Raw genomic sequence first — 18758 nt, 5'->3', positions numbered from 1 at the left:
ATAGAGATATTAATTAAATTATTAATTTAATTTGAAGAGAATTTTTAATTAGTATTATTAGACAGGACATTTATAATATCAGAATTTGAATAATCAATTAATGGAGGAGTTAAGTGGATGAGTGTAGCATATTAAAATAAGTCCATTTTAGTCCAATTAATACCAAAATGATTAAAACTAGTCATTTGGTATATTAGACTTTAGCATTTATAAATTAATTTTACTATTTATCTATTAGTCATATGAGAGTTCCACATTTACGCATCAAGTGCAAATTTAACTTTACTATTCAGTTGTCATTTAAGTTATAATTTTTCCTCTAAAATATTAAATTAATTTGAAACATAAATATACCAATGTACTAAACTACTGAGACTGGATAACCATTCAAAAAAGAAAGTCAAGAAATTAAGGAATTACATATCCATCCCTATAGAAAATTAGAAAATCAATAAATCAGGTAAATACAGAGTTTACTAACGGAATTGGAATTAATTCCAAGTAATATGAAAATAACTAAAGCTATCATTTAATTAAAATTTAACATTGGTAAATTAGTTGAATCTCTTTCTTTTCTTTAATGATATGAAATCTCTAACACATGATTTAAAGAGTTATATCAACTAATTAACTGGTCTACAACTATGAAGGCACCAAGCCAATCATAAAATTAAGTTTATACTACTCAAATCTTAAATATTACTTTAATGCAGTTATTGCTTTAATTTGATCAAAAGATCCAATAAATTAATTATATGAATTATTATCATAATTTAATATTAATCATACTTAAATTTTTTTTAATAATATAAAATTATATATTTCATTTTCATTAATGTTACTAAATTATATATTAATTGTTTAATTTAATTATATACAGAAGTTATAAAATTGGGAATAATGTAATTACTAAAATATTTCACCACGAATATATTATTATTTGATTTGGAAATCAAGTCCTGTATATATAATGAGTTGAAAAAATTTAGAATATTACACAGTTATTTTGAATATATTTTTTTTTATGTTTGATTGATGTTTAGTTGATGTTAAAATAGTATAATTTATGTTTGTTTGATGTTTAGTTGATGTTAAGATGGTATAATTTATATTTAATTGATGTTTGGTTGATTTTATAATCTATAAAAAGTTATCTTTAATTCTTTTTCTTATATTTTTTTTTTGTGCGTCCCAACTTTTTTTTTCTTCATTATTTTGATGTCTCTTATTTCAAATTTTTTTATGTAATATTGTTCTTAACAAACTTTCTTAAATTTTGTTGATATCACTCTCAGTAAAAAGTTTAGTTTTTTTTTTTTTTTTTTTTTTTTGTAATTAAACGATTTTCTTGATATTTGGTTGATGTTTTGTTGATTTTAACCTAGATCTGCTTGATATTTAGTTAATATTCGGTTGGTTTTTTTAGATATATAAAGATTTATTTTTAATTTATTTTTCTTGAATTGTCGTTTACCTATTGGAAAAGATTAAAAATATTAAATTATTAATATTTGGCTTCTTATGCATTTTTTATTCTATTCCGGTATAATTCAAAGGTAAAAATTAAAAAAAAGGTAGGGAACATTTTGAGATAAGATTATTTGGATTTTTATGTATTATTTTATTAATACCGATAACGATTAAAGAATAAAAGAAAATAGTGAAGTCACGTACTAATTCTAGATATTCTAGGAGTTGTCTTGCCATGAAATTAGCAAACAGTTTTAGCCAATAATAATCTTTTATTATATATATAATAAATTTTTTAATAATTTCTCAATTTTCTCAATGTTTGATTTATTTTTAGATTTATGAGGAATTGTCTTCAATTTTTTTTTTAAATTATTATTTACTTGTAGAATTGCACTGATGGTTTACTTGTTGATTTTTATGAAATCATCATCAATTACTTATTGAATTACACTAATGAATTACTTATTAAATTTTTATGGTCGAATCATCATTAAATTCAGAAAACGAAAAAAAAAAAAAGAAACAGCAACAATAATAACATGATCTTTAACCCTCATAATCCATCTAATTACCTAAACGCCATCACTCTTAAAATCGAGAAAAAAATCCAATAGGTGTATTTCTTAATCTTTTTAAATATCATTTTTCTTATTTAAACATATATAAATTCATTAGTACCAATTTTTTATTTTAATTTTTTAAAGCAAGAGAAGCATCTTCCAGATTTTAAATTTTTTGGTTACACGCACTAGCTTTTACATCACAAAGATCCAACTTATTGCAACAACTGTTTATTGATATAGCTTAATAAATCTAAAAATAAAATAATAATTGAATGAAATCTCAAAAATTAGAGAAAGAAAAATACATGAACAAATAAGAGAAAATTGATTCTTGATTATTATCAAGATTTATATGTACAAAAAGAATTGTCAAAGAGAATAATAATAAATAATTAAGACTAGTTCTCTAATATTAATTAAGATAAAATATATACTACTATAATAATATAGTAATCAGATAAATTAGTGTCTCCATAGTAACTTGGAAGTTGATAAAAACAAATAAAATCTCACAGTTTAGGGACAAGAGAATAATGTTATTTAAGCAAACAAATAAATTAGTGTATTCTTTTGCAAACAAGTTACTTTGGAAAGAGTATTTTTATAAGCAATTTCTTTTTGAGGTATTTTTATTATTAAAATGGTTAAAACACATATTTATGTAAAAGACCCTAAAAAAATTAAAATTGCTGTCTTGACTATATTTTTTAATAATAATAATAATAAAAGAAAAGAGATTGAGTTAGTATTAAAGTTGTTTACTCATCCCATAACTAGAAAATAATGTTATTTAAGTAAAAATAAATAAATGACTACCAATACTAATTATTCTCTAATATTTTACTTATTTTTATTAAAATTCAAAAAAAAGTCTAACAATCCAACATTTTTTTTTTCTTTTTTGTCATTTGTTGAAAGAGTTGAATGCATTTTAAGCTTTAGATTGCTAGGATTTCAAACAGGAATGACAATAAAAAATTTTAAAAGAATATCTAGGAATGTGTTAACAATTTCAGCATTCAAAGTTTTATTTTTTTTAATCAAATGTAACTATGTAATATTAATAAAAAGTTACTTTGGCTTTGATACGAGATAATATATTATGAGTTATTAATAAATTTTGGCTGATAACTTTCTCGGAGGCTGAAATTAAAATTTAAAAATTGATATCAAAATACATAGCTAATAGTGAAAATAAAAACTACGTACTAGATTTAAAAATAAATGATAAATATATAATATATTGGCCATTAAATTATAAATTAAATGGAAATTATTTGGTTTCAGGGTGGTTAAAAGAAATGGAACAGAGGGAAATTGCAGCAAGTTAAGAGTAGTTACAGTCACAGATGAAAATGGGGATATCATATTTTGGGGAATTTGTTTGGATGTGCCATCATGGAAAGTGGCAACTATTATTATTGGAGCTCCAAATAGACATAGACAAAACCAAAGGCAAAACACATATTGCATATTTGTTAATTCCTTAGCTTTCAGTTTCTCCACCATGCATATAGCATTCATTTTCTTTTTCATATTGCAGCAGTTAGAATTCAAACAAACTTGAGGTAAAAGAATTTAGGATTCAAAATTAATTTGATTTTAAGAGCTAAAAGGAGGCACATTCTTACAATATTTCATATACTTTTCATTTATTGTTTGCATTTAAATTTATATTGCAATAGTTAGAATTCAAATAAATTGTAATAAGATGATTTTAAGAATTTAGAAGTTAAACAAGCACACTTTTACAACATTTCTTGTAGTTTCCATCAGTGGTACACTTGCAAACTCAAAATTCACACAATAATACTTATAAAAATAAATAGAAATACAATTTTATTTAAATACATAAAATATGTGGCATTTAAGAATGTGTTGGGTATTGAAATTGGAAGAATACTTTTTCAAGTTTAAATTTTATTTTTAAATATTTAGATTTACTCTTTTAAAAACATATAAATTAATTTTCTTTTCAAATATAAATTTTAAAAAACAGTTAATTAAAAAAACTGAACAACATAAATATCTTATATCTATCTGTCAATTTGTTCTTTTTATTTTTTTGATATATAATGTGATTTTTATACAGAAAAAGGGACAAAATTAGCCACCACCTATTAAAAAAAAAAGAATAGCCACCACAAACTCCTTTGGGGGAGGTTTAAGAGAGGTTTCCCCTTCTTTCTCCCTCACTTCATCTCTTTCTCCATCTTCACTCTCTTCTCTGTTCATACCCTTATCTTCTTGAACAACAAAAACAAAAGCAGAAGAGAAACTGGCTTCCACAGCTTCAGTACCCATGAGCCACAGAGCTCAATTCCAGTACCAAAATTGGCCTACAAAACCTCCAAAAATCACTAAAACTCAAAAAAATCATAAAAATCTCCACTTTCTCTCTGTGCCAACTTCTCACTCTCTCTTCACCAATTCACTATCTTCCTCTTCTTTCCCTCTAATCACCAAATTCCCTAGAAATTTACTTCCTTTTCACCCCTTACACGATGCTGTTGAAGAACATCTTCTTGAAGACCTAGTAGAAAACGCAATTGGAAACCACCAAAAGCTTGAAACTTTGATTAAATTAGATTTACCCACTAACCATAATCATCAAGTTTTGCCCGAAGAATCATCTAGAAGAGTTTTTATCCAAGACCCACCTTGGATTTCAGCTCTTTTTTTAAAGGGTCTTTATAAAATACCTAATAAAGAAGTGAAACTGGAGTTTAAAGATATTGAGAAAAGGAAGTATAATTTATTAAGGAGGAGGCAAATTAGAGAAGAAACTGAAGCATGGGAGAGAATGGTGGAGGAATATAAGGCTTTAGTGAAGGAAATGTGTGAGAGGAAATTGGCTCCAAATTTGCCGTATGTAAAGGGATTGTTTCTAGGATGGTTTGAGCCATTGAAAGAAGGTATAAAATCGGAGCAGAATTTGCAGAGATCAAAGAAGAATAAGGCAGCATTCGCTCCCCATATTGAGTTGTTGCCAGCTGATAAAATGGCTGTGATTGTTATGCACAAGATGGTTGGACTGTTGATGGTTGGCCATGAAGATGGGTGTGTGCCTTTAGTCCAGGCTGCAGTTCAAATTGGCATGGCTATAGAGCAGGAGGTGAGTGTTATTGAGTAATAGGTTTGATATTCTGAAATTGGTTTCTCAATTGTTTTGTAGAGGTACATAGGGTTTTTGAATGAGTTGACTTTATATATAAGTGACTTTATGCTGGAGGTTTGAGAAATATTTACTCAAGGCTGAGTGGTTAGTATGTGAACAGTTATGAGTATGTAGTGCACCCGGCGAGTGAACAATGCTATAAATTCATAGTTAGATAGTGAATAAAATGAAATACTTAGATCTTAGGAATTTGTAATAAAACTATAATTAGCATGAACGTGGTTCTGTTTTGTTCCTGTTCAGTTGGTTGAGATGGCTATAATTTGTGGTTAGATCTGTTGAAAGTGATCGTTTAACAACGCCATATAGGGAGTTATACAGATTAGTGAGATTGACTTGTAGCATGTGCCTAGGAGCATGCCAACCTGTTCATTAGGGAGAAAAAAAGAGAGAGGGTAACTTAAATTTAGCCGTAATAGGAGGAGAGTCGTTTCAAGGAAACTTGTTGTCCATCAGTCATATTCATTGCTTAATTTATGTTGCACTTTGAATGCTCAGTTTAAATTTTTATTAGAAATACCTCATGGTTCTGATAGCTGCCGTAGCCAGATTTGCTAGAGCCTCAATCAATATCTGCGTAATGGATCACTGTAGCTAGAACCCTCCTGGTAATGGCATAGCTAACCTGAAAGGGGCTTACTTATCTAATCAATATGGTCTGCTGGACTCTTGTAATTGAGCCTTGTAGAATACATAGCATTTCGGTTGTGCACAGTATGAATCTGAAATTTGATTCTTTGAAAAGTGAGTTATGAAATTTGAAGTCTTCTTGGTTTACATTTGATGTACATTCATGACCTCTCAATTTAATTTATCAAATTGACTATGTGATGCTTAATTGGCTCTTATGTTATTGATGCATATGAAGCATGCATGCTAATTTAATAAAATAACCTTGTGTAAGCGACCTTTGACTTCCTCAGTTTCTGTAATGGAAGTTTGCCAGTTTGATAATTATTTTCTTGTCAGTTTGATTCAATTCTTTTAGGTAGTTCACACTTTAAGAGTTAAGACTTCTGAAATAATACTATGGTTCCGTTCAAAGACGCATTCATGTCTTGTCAAAATCCAATATAGTCCTTTTTCTTTGTTGGACATAACATTGTGTAACTGGGGCAGCAGCCTGCCCTTTTTAAAAAATAAAATAAAATCAGATGTCTGATGTCGCCCAGCAACAAATGATCTTTAAGCCTTTGCATGGACCCTGAATAAGCTCCAGAAATTGGCCACTGGTTGTTTATGTGTCATCATCCTATCTAAACATAAGCCATTTCAGTTATGTGCTATTGAGAGTGTCATGTGTCTCTTAGACTTAAATGACAACTCCCCACTGCAGGTTTAATATATTACAAGCTAGCTTGAACTCCTCTCGTGTATCGTAGAAGTTGAACTTAATGTTCTGAATTTATTAAATTTTATCCTAGTATTAAGCATCATCTTTTTTGTATGCCTCAGGTTAGGATTCATAATTTCTTGGAAAAAACCAAGAATTATCAGAGGAAGAAGACAATATCTGGTGCACAAGAGTCTCTGGGTAAGGAGAAGGAGATACTCAGAAAACGTGTTAATAGCTTGATTAGAAGGAAAAAGCTCATTGAGGTGCAGAAGCTAGTGAAAAATGAAGAAATGAAACCTTGGGGTCGAGATACACAGGCTAAGGTTTGTGGCCTTTTCTATTTGTCTTTTTGAAATATCTAATTGACCCATGCTTTTATTTTTGTTTGGACTTGATCATATACTGGATTGTTAATTTTTTTCTCCTTTCCTTGTTTTTCCTTTTTGATGCAAAATGCAACTCTGCAGCTGGGAAGTCGCCTGATAGAATTGTTAACTGAAACAGCTTTTGTACAACCTCCAGTTAACCAGTCAGCAGATGTTCCACCAGATGTTCGACCAGCATTTAGACACAGATTTAGAATTGTAAAAAATAATCCAGGGTAACAGATTTCTTTTCCCATCTCTTCCAGAAAGTTATTTTTATCCTAGTGTTTGGTATGATTTTTTGTTTCTCTTTTCAATTGGAGAATTACTTGGGAAATGAACCTTTTCCAGTATCTGATTCTTAGGTCCCTTCAATTGATTTCCTTTTGAGCATTGTCTCATTCAAGAAATTGCCCATACTCTTAGCTATTTGTCATACCCCTGCGTTTATGTGGGATCTGAATGATGCAATTTTCTGTACTTCTTTTTTCTTAAAACTGTTATCATGATTAGTTTCATTTTGTGCTGTAGGCAGAAAATCGTGAAGAAGTACGGAGTTATAGAATGTAATCCCCTCGTCCTTAAGGGGCTTGATGGATCTGTGAGTTAAGACATCTCTTTCATTTTGAACTTGTTCATTTGGTCCTTTTAAAATTGATTTTTACACTGCCATGTAATTCTTAACTGCATTTTTTAATTCGAAGCCTGCATGTTCAATTTACTTTAAATGTTTTTGAGCAAACATATCTGTTATTTCCTTGTTATAATCTTCATGGTTCTTATTGTTATCTCACTTTAATTTTGTGCATCCGAAATAATTAACCATATGTCATCATGAGTTTTTATGTTTCCTACTGCATGGGAAAAAAATATTTCGAGCAGAGTGACTTTTCTTGGGTGCATATAAGTGGTCTGACAGTTCTCAGATCTTCGTTTCTGATTGTCAAAGTCATTGTGCATTTATTATTGCTTGTAAATTTCGTTGGTATAGCACAAGTATAGGGGATTGATACGTATTCTATCTCTTGACTCTCTGCTAATCGACTAATATAATTCCTTTTACCTAATGCAGGCTAAGCATATGTTGATTCCTTACTTTCCCATGCTGGTACCTCCGAAAAAATGGAAAGGGTATGTATGAAAATACAGTGTATAGGTGATGTAGAGTTGTAGATACTGCATGTTCTTTCACAGACTGCTGTTACCCTTACTATTAATGGCTTTAAAGGTCAACAAGCTGATTACATGAGCATGACCATGATAGTTGAAATTATAGAGAAGAAAAAGAAGGGGCGGGAGAAGAAAGGGGATCAAATAGCCTATGGTGCCTGGGTTCAATATAGGTATCACATATGAATATGACATGGGTATGTTGAATATTTTATTAAGTCTGCCCTATCTTTGGAGGAGCGTACTCATGTACTGCTGTATATCTTAAGTTTCCTTGACTTGCGTAACACCTGCATTGGGCTGAAGCAGAAATTGGAGCAGTAAAGGAAATAAACATAATAACTTTGCGGATTACAGGAAATACCTAATTATCTGTTTTTAAATATGTCTCCTATGTATTAAGGAATACACTGTTGTCACAGTAGAGGCTAGTTCTTGAAGGGTTGAAACAGAGCATGTGTATTGCACGATAACAGTAACGATATAATAATGAGAGAAAGAGAGAGAGAGAGAGAGAGGAAACTTACTTGGTCTGACAGATGCATCAAAAAGTTGCATGCTTAATTAATATTCTGGTTAACCTATATTCAAGTAATTTTTTTATCGTATTAAAAAAGAAAAGTTCACAGTTTTAATAGTGTAACTCTCATGGTTTGACTGAATGTGAGTCATAACCTCAACACTAGTCCCTATTTCTTCAAAACTTTCCACATTGTTTCTTACTGGAAAAACAAGAGGTAGAATGTGGACTATACTTGGCCATGCTGAGCAACATGTATCTTTGATGCAGTTTGGAGATTTATTTATAGTGGTTTAAAACTCCTGGCAGGTACAACAAGGGTGGGCACTTCTTCTTGCCTTCGTATATTATGCGTACTCATGGATCTAGGAAGCAACAAGATGCACTTAAGAATGTTCCAAGGAATCATATGCAGAAAGTATTTGAGGTGACAAAATATTGGCTTCTTTCTTTACTTATTTCCCTTTTTTTTTTTCTTTTACCTTTCACCCATGTGGTTATTGGTGCTGGTCATAAATTTGGCTAGCTTTTGAGCTAAAATTTATGGATTCTTGGTGAATGCATCACAAGGGGACATCTCTCGCTTGTTGATTGGTGGAAAGTTAAAACAAGGAATAGAGTCTATTTAGTAAGTTAAAGAGGTTGTTTCGAATTGAAGTCTCCCCTTCAATAATGTTACTTAAGAAGGAAAAAATCAACTCTGCTTAGTAATTAAGTAATAACTCAAACTCAACTCTGTTAAGCCTTATTCCCAGTTTAGTTGGGGTCAGTTGTATTGATATTTCTCTTGAATCTTAATTTGTGAGAACATCAATAGAAAGGTCTAAAGTGTAGTACTATAACATCCTTCTTCACTACATTGCCTCAAGTCATCTTATGCCTCCTCATCTTTTTCCCCTCTACAATTTCAGTATACTCTATCTTCCACACCATTAGTCTATGATGGGCATGCTTAAATCACCTTACCGCAAGTAGTTTGAATTGGCCTCTTCCAGCTTTTTATCTATCCGGTCCTTGTCTTTCTATGCGGCCATCTTAGCATCCTTATTTCTGATGCTAATTTTATGGTTATGGTGTTCCTTTACCACCCAGTTCCTGCTACTGTTTATCATTAGCCAGTTGAAACCCAACTATAGGAATAAGTAAAATTCCTTAAAGATATATATATCGTACATTTTCTGGGGCATGCAAGAGTGTTAGCTTTGAGTTATTGTAAGCATATGTGCAAAAGCAGTACTTTAATCAGTAGTAGTGTTCTTAATCCTAATATTGGCACAACTTTATATGGAAATCTCTATTAGAGCATTATTGGCAAGAGAGCATACACAGCATTCAAGTAAATTTGGAGTTTATGCAATTATTATTAACTTTTTTGTATGTTTTGATGATGACACTTGTCAGAATTGTTTAACATTGAGAGAAAATTGACTTGAATTAGTTCTCTAATCTTAGGAGGTACTAATCAGTTCTTAACTCTCTCTCTAACTCTGCTCCATTCCCCCTTCCTCTGCTCAAATCAATCAAGTCATCAAAAGTCTTATAATTTACTAATAACTTTCAATTCTCTTAGGGATCTTACGGTAAGCACATGTCACTATTTTATTTTGGGGTTGAATGTTGATATAGTTTCTTCCTTGATTAGCGTTGGTTTTGAGTTTTCATGGGTTATTGATTGAACATAACTCTTTCTATCAGAGGTGCATAAATATAGACATTTTGAGTTTTGTAAATTTACACCAGGATTGAGGTATGCAGTTTTAGACATTTTGGTGTTCATATCCTCTGACCATAGCTGGAATCTTATTGCAATATTCAATTCAAGTATGATATTAATTTTTGGTGCATGACAAATTGCAGTATGAATTTATGTGGTTCTAAAATGGCATGTGGACAGGCCTTGGATACACTTGGAAACACTAAATGGAGGGTGAACAGAAGAGTCCTTGATGTGGTGGAGAGCATATGGGCAAGGGGTGGCAACATTGCAGGCTTGGTTGACCGTAAAGATGTTAGTATTTCTTGAAGTTTCATATCTTTAGAAATTAAATATCGTGAATTATTTGTTTGACCTTCAACAGCAATTTTTGAGTTTTTGGGACAGGCAGGCTGCCACCAGTCAGCTCTTTTACCAGTTCTTATGCTCTTTATGAAAACCGATCGGTACCATATGGAATATGATTTCTTCTGAAATAACTTTCATGTGTCAAGCTTGATGAATATAATGCTGCAAGCTAATTGCCATCTAGTCAATTCCCTTGATAAATTTATCCAGCCTGTCAGTTTGAGTGTTGTTGGTTGGCTACTTACAAATGTAGATTTCAGTAGTTTTTTTTGTTTTCTTTTAATAACTTTGTTAAAGCTATTAATATAGACTGATAGTATCTCCCTATATACTAGGTTTATGTTCCCTGATTTTTCTTGTTGCAATTGGGTTTCAGATTCCGATACCAGAGAAACCACTCTCTGAGGATTTAATAGAACTTCAGAAGTGGAGATGGAGTGCAAGGAAGGCAAAGAAGACAAACCGTGAGCGGCATTCTCAACGATGTGACACTGAACTTAAGCTTTCTGTAAGATCTTTTTCTATACTATTTTTTTCAGGATGATAAGCAGCATTGAGTAAATTGTTGAATGGAATGACCAGGTAGAAATGAGACGATGAGAGCATATGTATGAGCATAGTTAGGTCATCATATTTCCAACATTCACAGGTCTATTTCTAGGGATCAATCTGTAACTACAAATTCACTTAATAACCCATGGAAATTGACCATGTAATCACTGATTGAGTTAGGCTTGCCTAGTAATTTTCATGCATATGCTTACATGTCATAGCATGACCATGTGTTCTGAAACAAACGTATTTGTGAAACAGGTGGCTCGAAAACTGAAAGATGAGGAAGGCTTTTATTATCCTCACAATCTTGATTTTCGCGGACGTGCATACCCAATGCATCCACATTTGACTCATCTAAGTTCTGATCTTTGTCGAGGAATTCTTGAATTTGCAGAAGGACGACCATTAGGAAAGTCTGGGTTACGTTGGCTGAAGATACATTTGGCAAACCTGTATTCAGGAGGGGTTGAAAAACTGTCTCATGATGGGCGCCTTGCATTTGTGGAAGATCATTTGGCTGACATATTTGATTCAGCAGAAAACCCTGTCAATGGCAACCACTGGTGGTTAACAGCAGAGGATCCCTTCCAGTGTTTAGCTGCTTGTATTAATCTTTCAGAAGCCTTAAAGAGCTCATCACCACATACTGTCATCTCCCACTTGCCAATCCATCAGGTAAACAGTTAATCAGAAACATTGTTTAGCAGCACAAAGAAACTTGCAGCTTTTAGAAACTTTATATATGGTCTTCATTCAGTCAAAATCAACTCTGTTCAACTGAACTCAGCCTCATTTAACTAGCTAAGAGGATGCTTTTAATAGAGTTCTTCTCTAAAGTAGAGTAAAAGATGTCATAAATATCATTTGGACTTGTTGACATCCTTTAGCATGTAGGAAATATAATTTGAAAGGGATTTAATCTTCTGACTCCATACTATAAGTCCAAGGTACCTGTTCTTCCCTTTGTGTAGTAGGCATCATTTTTTTCCCCTTACCTTTCAACCAAACTATTCCAATCGTGTTGATATTGTACTTATAAGAACTTGATGGAGAGCTCAATCATGTAGGAAAAATCCATCAGATTTGTATCTTAAATTTCTTGTTCAAGGGCATAAAACTTTTGGATGATTCAAATCCTTATGCAATTCTGATTTGGCTAGTTCACTTAAGTATGCCTGAATTAATGGGAATAAGTTTGAACTAGCATGTGATACCATTTCTGGAAGACATCCTTGCATTATTTCTACTTGCTGAGTAAAGAAACTAAGTTATCTTATTGAGCTTTTCTAGTGATGGAGTTCATCAAACTTTGAAAGAAAAATGAAAAATTGCTGGAAGCATCCATATGTAGGCATTATATGGTGTATATTCAAGATATTTTCTTGGAATATCATTCCCAACTGCACCAAAGGCCTCACTGCTTTAGTATTGGTTTTCTTAATTCTCATCTAAATAGAGTGATGACCCTATTATAAACACCATATACTGGCTGCATGTGATGAGAATATCATGTCCCTTATAAGCGTAAGATGCTTAAGGTTGGAGAATATTGAAGATAGGAAGTGAAAATAATGCCACATGGAATGAATACAAAAAAGTAGAGTGGCATCTAAGTGGAGAAGATTGGGCCTTGGCACAAGCCAATTGTTGTTGTGCAGAGAGGTTCCAACGGCATCTTGAATGGCCATGCTTGTGAGTTGAGCCCAACACTCCCAGGCCTGCCAAGTTTTAACACTCAATGTCAAAGTCAACATCCTTTTCACCTGATTTGTGCAAGGAAACAGATATATGTTTATATCTTCACATTAGATAGATATTTGCTCACCCATTTGAATTATATATTCACTTGATAGTTCTGTAGCTTTCCCACACACACCTCTCATGAAGTTCAGTATTGGTCATTTATAATAATTCTCCTCTATAGTGCCGTGTGAAGAATCTATGCTAAACTCACGATCGTAATTTCTTATGAAATGCATGATTATAGTACATTAGGCAAGGACTTCTCCCATTGCATTAGGGATTATGGATTGATTTTGCCTGCACATATCTGAATCTTATTCCATTTACTACTTGCTTTACCTTTGTTGTGTGTTATGATTCTAATGGAGCACTAATTCTCTCTCTCTCTCTCTATCTCAAATAGGATGGTTCATGCAATGGCTTACAGCATTATGCAGCCTTGGGAAGAAACAGTGTATGTCTGCTCTTTCACCAGCATTTGTTTCTCTTTCTGCTTAATGTTCTTTTAATCACTGAGTTTTTCTCTGGATGTCTTTGTTTATTTTTCATGTTGCATCATTCTTAGAAAACCTAGTTGGTCAAATCATCATGATTCATTCTTATTGTTCAAAATTCTTCTTAACCTCAGTGAAGGCTCACCTATCCCTTATAGTCTTGTTTGATCTTGTGGTGCATGAATCATCCTGATAGTAGTCTGTTCTTGTGGCATGACATAAAGGGGAATTTGTTGATCAAACTTGGGCACTCTTTTTTTAAATACCTTTTGTGCTTTTCTCATATTACTCATTTTTTTCGTAATAAAATGTTAGGGCCTTAAAGATTGTGTCATGCCAAATTCCTATTTATTTGTCAATTTGTAGCCTATGTCATGACGGCATGCTTATGTGCTGATGATTTTTCTCATCAAGGAGAAGGAACTGGTTTTCCTTTCAGAAAATCACCATACCTGATTTTTAAATTCTTAAACTACTCAAACAGGATATTTAAGTTTGAACCGCCTGAAACTCCTTTCAAATAACTTTGCTTGCAGCACATGATATAATTATATATTAGGAGGGGGTGTTGTTATAAATGGGTCTTGCCAATCACGGCTTCTTTTATTGGGCAATAAATTATGTTCCTTGCTTCTTATATAGAACTGGGTAATAAGGACAAAAGTTCATCCCCTGAAAGCTCTCCTCCTACTATCAGAAGACCTTATTGATGTGATGATGAACCTGCTGCGTCATCATAATTCCAATATTCAATTCACTATTAGAGTTTTAGCATCCAATCCCTTTCTTTTGATGGTTGATACAAACTGATTGATGTCCTTCTGGTGAATGTGTTTTGCAGCCGGAAGCAGCAGCAGTTAACTTAGTTGCTGGAGAGAAGCCTGCTGATGTTTATACGGAAATTGCTGCCAGGTATTATAATATATTCTGTGAGCATGAAAATTACAGTCATATATTCTCTATGCAAGTGTTTTTTGATTTATATCTGGATGTGCATTTAGTATTTCTTTCTGGAAATAATAAGAGTGATTTTTCTGGCAGGGTCCATGAATTAATAGAAAGAGACAGCAACAAGGACCCTGCTACAAATCCAAATGCTTTATTAGCCAAGCTCTTAATTGATCAGGTTGGTATTATTTCTGTTACTCTGGGTTTTGGATTATTGTTTTTCCTAATAAATGAATGTGGCATAAATGTTTTGACCAGATCTGACATTTTTGGAGCTTTTAGGTGGATCGGAAACTGGTCAAACAAACAGTGATGACTTCAGTATATGGTGTCACTTATGTTGGGGCACGTGAACAAATAAAAAGAAGATTAGAGGAGAAGGGCCAAATCACAGACGACAGACTGCTGTTCAGTGCATCATGTTATACTGCTAAAGTAAGTGACCATTTTCTTAATATAACAGAATTAGGTGGTTGAAATTCCAGAGCATAGTGTCTATCTTAGGTTATGCTTGTGATATTTAATTAGTAAATTAACTTGGCTTTCATTAGAAAGTTAATCAGGTGATTCAAGGTCAATATATTTGATAGATCTTATTCTTAATTTATTTAGTCATCTGATATCATCAACCCCACCAGCTCAAAGAGTCCCACAATTTTGGGTGGTGGGGGGAATGTATGTGATTTATATTACCTAAGCCCAACTACTAGGTTCAATTTGGCTAGCCATTTAGCTCAAGTTGTTTGGACCTAGTTTCCCAAGTTTACTCAGGCTACGTGGGCTTGGGCTGTCACAGGTGCATATGCAGCTGTCTAATTTATGTTAATATGGTGCATCCACCTAAAATATAAATAATGCTTCTGTTGGGTGGATTACTCATGAGTTTATATCAAATCTTCTTTAGGTAACATTGACTGCCCTGGGAGAGTTATTCCAAGCTGCACGTGACATAATGGGTTGGCTAGGTGATTGTGCAAAGGTATGGGTTTCACATGTGAAAATCAAACCAATTGAATCAACTTGGTGACCTAATCATTTGCTCGAGATGGCTTATGTTCTTCAATTATGAAAATGTTGCAGGTTATTGCTTCAGAAGATCAACCCGTACAGTGGACAACGCCTTTAGGTCTTCCTGTTGTGCAACCCTACTATAAGAGCGAAAGACATCTTGTGAGTGTCATCCTTATGTCTGATCTCAATATGATGTTGAGAATCTGCACCTTTAACAGGCAATTATGTCATATTCCTTACATGCATGGTGTCTGTGCTTTTGTTGATCAAAATCTGATACTCATGCATGGGGCAGTATTTCTTGTTGCTTCAATTATCAGATGCAGAGAAACATGAATTTGGTATTGAGGATTTTGCAGTAGAGAGGAAGTTTTGGTCGTGAAAAGAATTCTTTAATAGGAAATTCATCGGGATCCCATCTTGCTGCTCTAAGGAAAGATTTCTTAGTAATAATTCCAATGAATATAGGCTGGCTCTGAAGTCATGCCATGTGGCTGGGGAGTTAGCTACCATCAAAAGATTAAACATTATGCTACATGATTATGTTTTCTCCTCCACATGACCTGAACAGTGAAGCCACCTTAACTTTTTCTTACATACTGTTGGGCAGAGCCAGGAATTTTATTTTGAGGGAGAGAGGGGTGGGTGGGATATTTTGGGGTGTGTCGGAGTTAGGAGAGCGACACTCATTGTTACTCTATGAGAGAGAGCACCCTTTTCCAGAGGATATATGTAATTTCTACATTTGCTGTAATGGAAACTGATTACTCGTACCAAAACCACATTTAATCTATGAAAACTTTCAGAATTCTCATTCGACTTCATCTAGTGGCACTTTGTAATTAAATTCAATTTTGCAGATAAGAACTTCCCTTCAGGTTTTGGCCCTGCAGCGGGAGGGTAGCTCGGTAAGTTGCTTTGTTATTTCTGCTCTCTTTCCTTCCTGTTATTTTAAGCATTTACCATATCAAGAAATTTCATGCACCAGGTAGAGGTTAGAAAACAGAGAACTGCATTCCCTCCAAATTTTGTGCACTCCCTTGATGGTTCACACATGATGATGACTGCTGTGGCATGCCGGGATGCTGATTTGCGATTTGCAGGTTTGTCTTATGGTCTGCTGTAGATGTCAAATCTATCAGATAGACTGCAGCATATCTATTGACATTAGTTCTGAACCTTTTGTTCATGTTTGTTATTTTTGTTGCGTTGTTGCAAATGCATCGAGTAAGGAATAAGTATATCTCTGTTCTGGAGTTATCAAAGCTTTGTTGAGTCCATCATATCTGAATATACAACCTGTTTGAGCTCAACAAGAAATTTATCCCATTGATTTTGTTTCCCAAGAAGCTATTGAAGGTTCTGATGTTGGATCAGTGCCACTTTTATTTTTTCCCTGGCTTTTTTAAATTGGTTTCCATGGAAAATTCATATTGTTCCTTAATAATTTACATCAGTGCAATACTTTCTCCTGCCTTTTCTGAACAACCAAAGGATGATGATGAATTTTTCAATTTGGTGCTGGTTATCCTTTTTTTTCTTCTTTTGAAACGCCTGGTTATCCTGTTTACCTCTAGGCTTGATGCCCTTGAACTTGCTATATGTTGCCATGAATACCGTCAGAGTTTCATGACAATGCCTGGTATACTGATGACTTTGATAATGTTGGAAAAGGATGGTACCATGGCACGGTAGCTTCTTCAGTTCTCTTGCTAGTCAGCCTATTTATCTTCACAATTATTCATTTGAACTTGTTGCATATGTCCATTGTCTCATAATGATGTCCGTTAAAATGCCATTTTTTTTGCATGATGTTTGACTTGGACAATAATATGCCATTATGCTGCATCAGGTTTGTCTTGCATAAAACCTATGTGACACGCTTGAGAAACAAATCTTTGTTACAATGGAATACTGTTATCATCATTTGTTTGGCATCTCTGCATCTTGGGTTTGTTCTCAGATATTTCATGAATCTGACATCCTTATCAAATGAGTCACTTTGCAGGTGTGCATGACTCCTTCTGGACACATGCCTGTGATGTGGATTTGATGAATCGAATTCTTAGGGAAAAATTTGTGGAGCTTTATAGCATGTCAATACTTGAAAATGTGAGTTTGTTTTTACCTTTCTCTCTATTGATTAAACATATGGTTCAAAGAGAAACATTTTCGGGGGTCTTTGAAGGAAATAGTAAATTGACTTCTGGATCTGCTTTCTTGCGGCCTGCTAAAAGTAAAAATAGTAAATTGAACCTAAAAGATGGGCTCAAACATGTAGTTCCCAAAAATCTAATCTCTTAATTATTTTTGCTCTTTTGTATCCTTCAGATACAAGTTCACTAACTTTATTTAAGTGCTTCTACTGTTCTACTTATTTGATTTCTTTAAACTTACAATGACTTGATCGTCCCCAGTTGCTTGAGGACTTCCAGACATCATATCCAACACTGAACTTTCCTCCTCTTCCAGAGAGAGGCAACTTTGACTTGGAAGAAGTTCTCAGATCTCCGTACTTTTTCAACTGAGTCTCCACCAACCAGCAGCCTGGTATACCTTGATCAGAAGCATTAGATTTTCTACTTTCAGCTCCAGAAACACCACGAGAGTTCTACAGGATATCTGTCCAGAGGTGAGCTGAAAATAGAAGCGGGGATTGGAAGCCTAACATTGCTTCTCCCAAGACCCAGAAGGGTTCTGATAAACCTACAATCTTGAAGGTTTTCCCAAAGACAGGAAATTTGAGGACTGATCCTACCCGGGAGGACAAAGTCCCAACTGATCCACTCAAGTATATATACTGAAGGAATCTCCCCTAAAACAAGATCGTTGATCATTGCCACTGCATCGGCTGCAGAAATATGATCATAGATTCCTTATTATGAAGATGACGTATATAATACATGCATAGTATTTGCAGCAGCCATTATCCTTTTCTCGAAGCTCGTCACAATAAGATGATGCTATCTTTTTCAATTTTTGTATCATCCTCTGTAGATATTTGATCAGCGTAGGAAGAGACAGATCCTCTCTTTACCAACAGGATGCTAAATGTAATACTTATGTGGAAAAATGCAAACCCGGAACAGTTTTGATACTAATGCAATAACAAAAAAGTGTATTGAGTTTTGATCTCATCATTTTGTTCTCTCTTGTTTTTGGGATTCATTGGACCGTGTTGTTGGATTTCATTTCTCCCTTGTAATCGCTCCAGGAAGTAATCAAGGATTTTCCCAAGAGCTGGATTTGTTTTGTTCTAGTGGCAGGAGGGGTCCCAACTTTATCATGTTTTGTACAATTTATAAAGTATTTATTAATTAAAATATTATTTTATATATGA

At 33.4% G+C, this 18758-nt stretch overlaps 1 protein-coding gene across 2 annotated transcripts; it reads left to right on the top strand.

Annotated features, from left to right (window-relative positions):
* The first annotated feature begins 4154 nt into the window (after positions 1 to 4154).
* LOC8265929 (DNA-directed RNA polymerase 3, chloroplastic) lies at positions 4155 to 18555 on the top strand. 2 transcript variants are annotated; one of them, XR_007215237.1, is made up of 19 exons: positions 4155 to 5151; positions 6670 to 6873; positions 7018 to 7151; positions 7447 to 7516; positions 7988 to 8046; positions 8915 to 9032; positions 10500 to 10613; positions 11044 to 11175; positions 11481 to 11897; positions 13369 to 13419; positions 14301 to 14371; positions 14501 to 14585; positions 14690 to 14842; positions 15312 to 15386; positions 15488 to 15577; positions 16279 to 16326; positions 16411 to 16521; positions 17427 to 17530; positions 17836 to 17902. XR_007215237.1 is itself a non-coding variant. In XM_048372228.1 (19 exons), the coding sequence occupies exons 1-19, from the start codon at positions 4339 to 4341 to the stop codon at positions 17944 to 17946; spliced, it is 2964 nt and encodes a 987-aa protein (XP_048228185.1). In that variant the 5' UTR covers positions 4156 to 4338; the 3' UTR covers positions 17947 to 18555. The 2 variants fall into 2 exon arrangements, 1 of the variants encoding a protein (XP_048228185.1); XM_048372228.1 differs by having other exon boundaries at positions 4156 to 5151; positions 16407 to 16521; positions 17836 to 18555.
* The last annotated feature ends 203 nt before the right edge of the window (positions 18556 to 18758 follow it).

This window comes from Ricinus communis, chromosome 3 (genome assembly GCF_019578655.1).
Source record: "Ricinus communis isolate WT05 ecotype wild-type chromosome 3, ASM1957865v1, whole genome shotgun sequence".
Lineage (NCBI taxonomy): Eukaryota > Viridiplantae > Streptophyta > Magnoliopsida > Malpighiales > Euphorbiaceae > Ricinus > Ricinus communis.
The sequence above is the reverse complement of the archived record's forward strand: the minus strand, read 5'-3'. Positions and strand labels throughout refer to the sequence as shown.

What these genes read in the sequence shown, in the direction of transcription:
- LOC8265929 (XM_048372228.1), top strand. Translation starts at nt 4,339, where the DNA reads ATGAGCCACAGAGCTCAATTCCAGTACCAAAATTGGCCTACAAAACCT. An exon ending in CCTCCGAAAAAATGGAAAGG is followed by an intron (nt 8,047 to 8,914) that starts GTATGTATGAAA and finishes AACTCCTGGCAG; the next exon opens with GTACAACAAGGGTGGGCACT. An exon ending in GGCTAGGTGATTGTGCAAAG is followed by an intron (nt 15,387 to 15,487) that starts GTATGGGTTTCA and finishes AAAATGTTGCAG; the next exon opens with GTTATTGCTTCAGAAGATCA.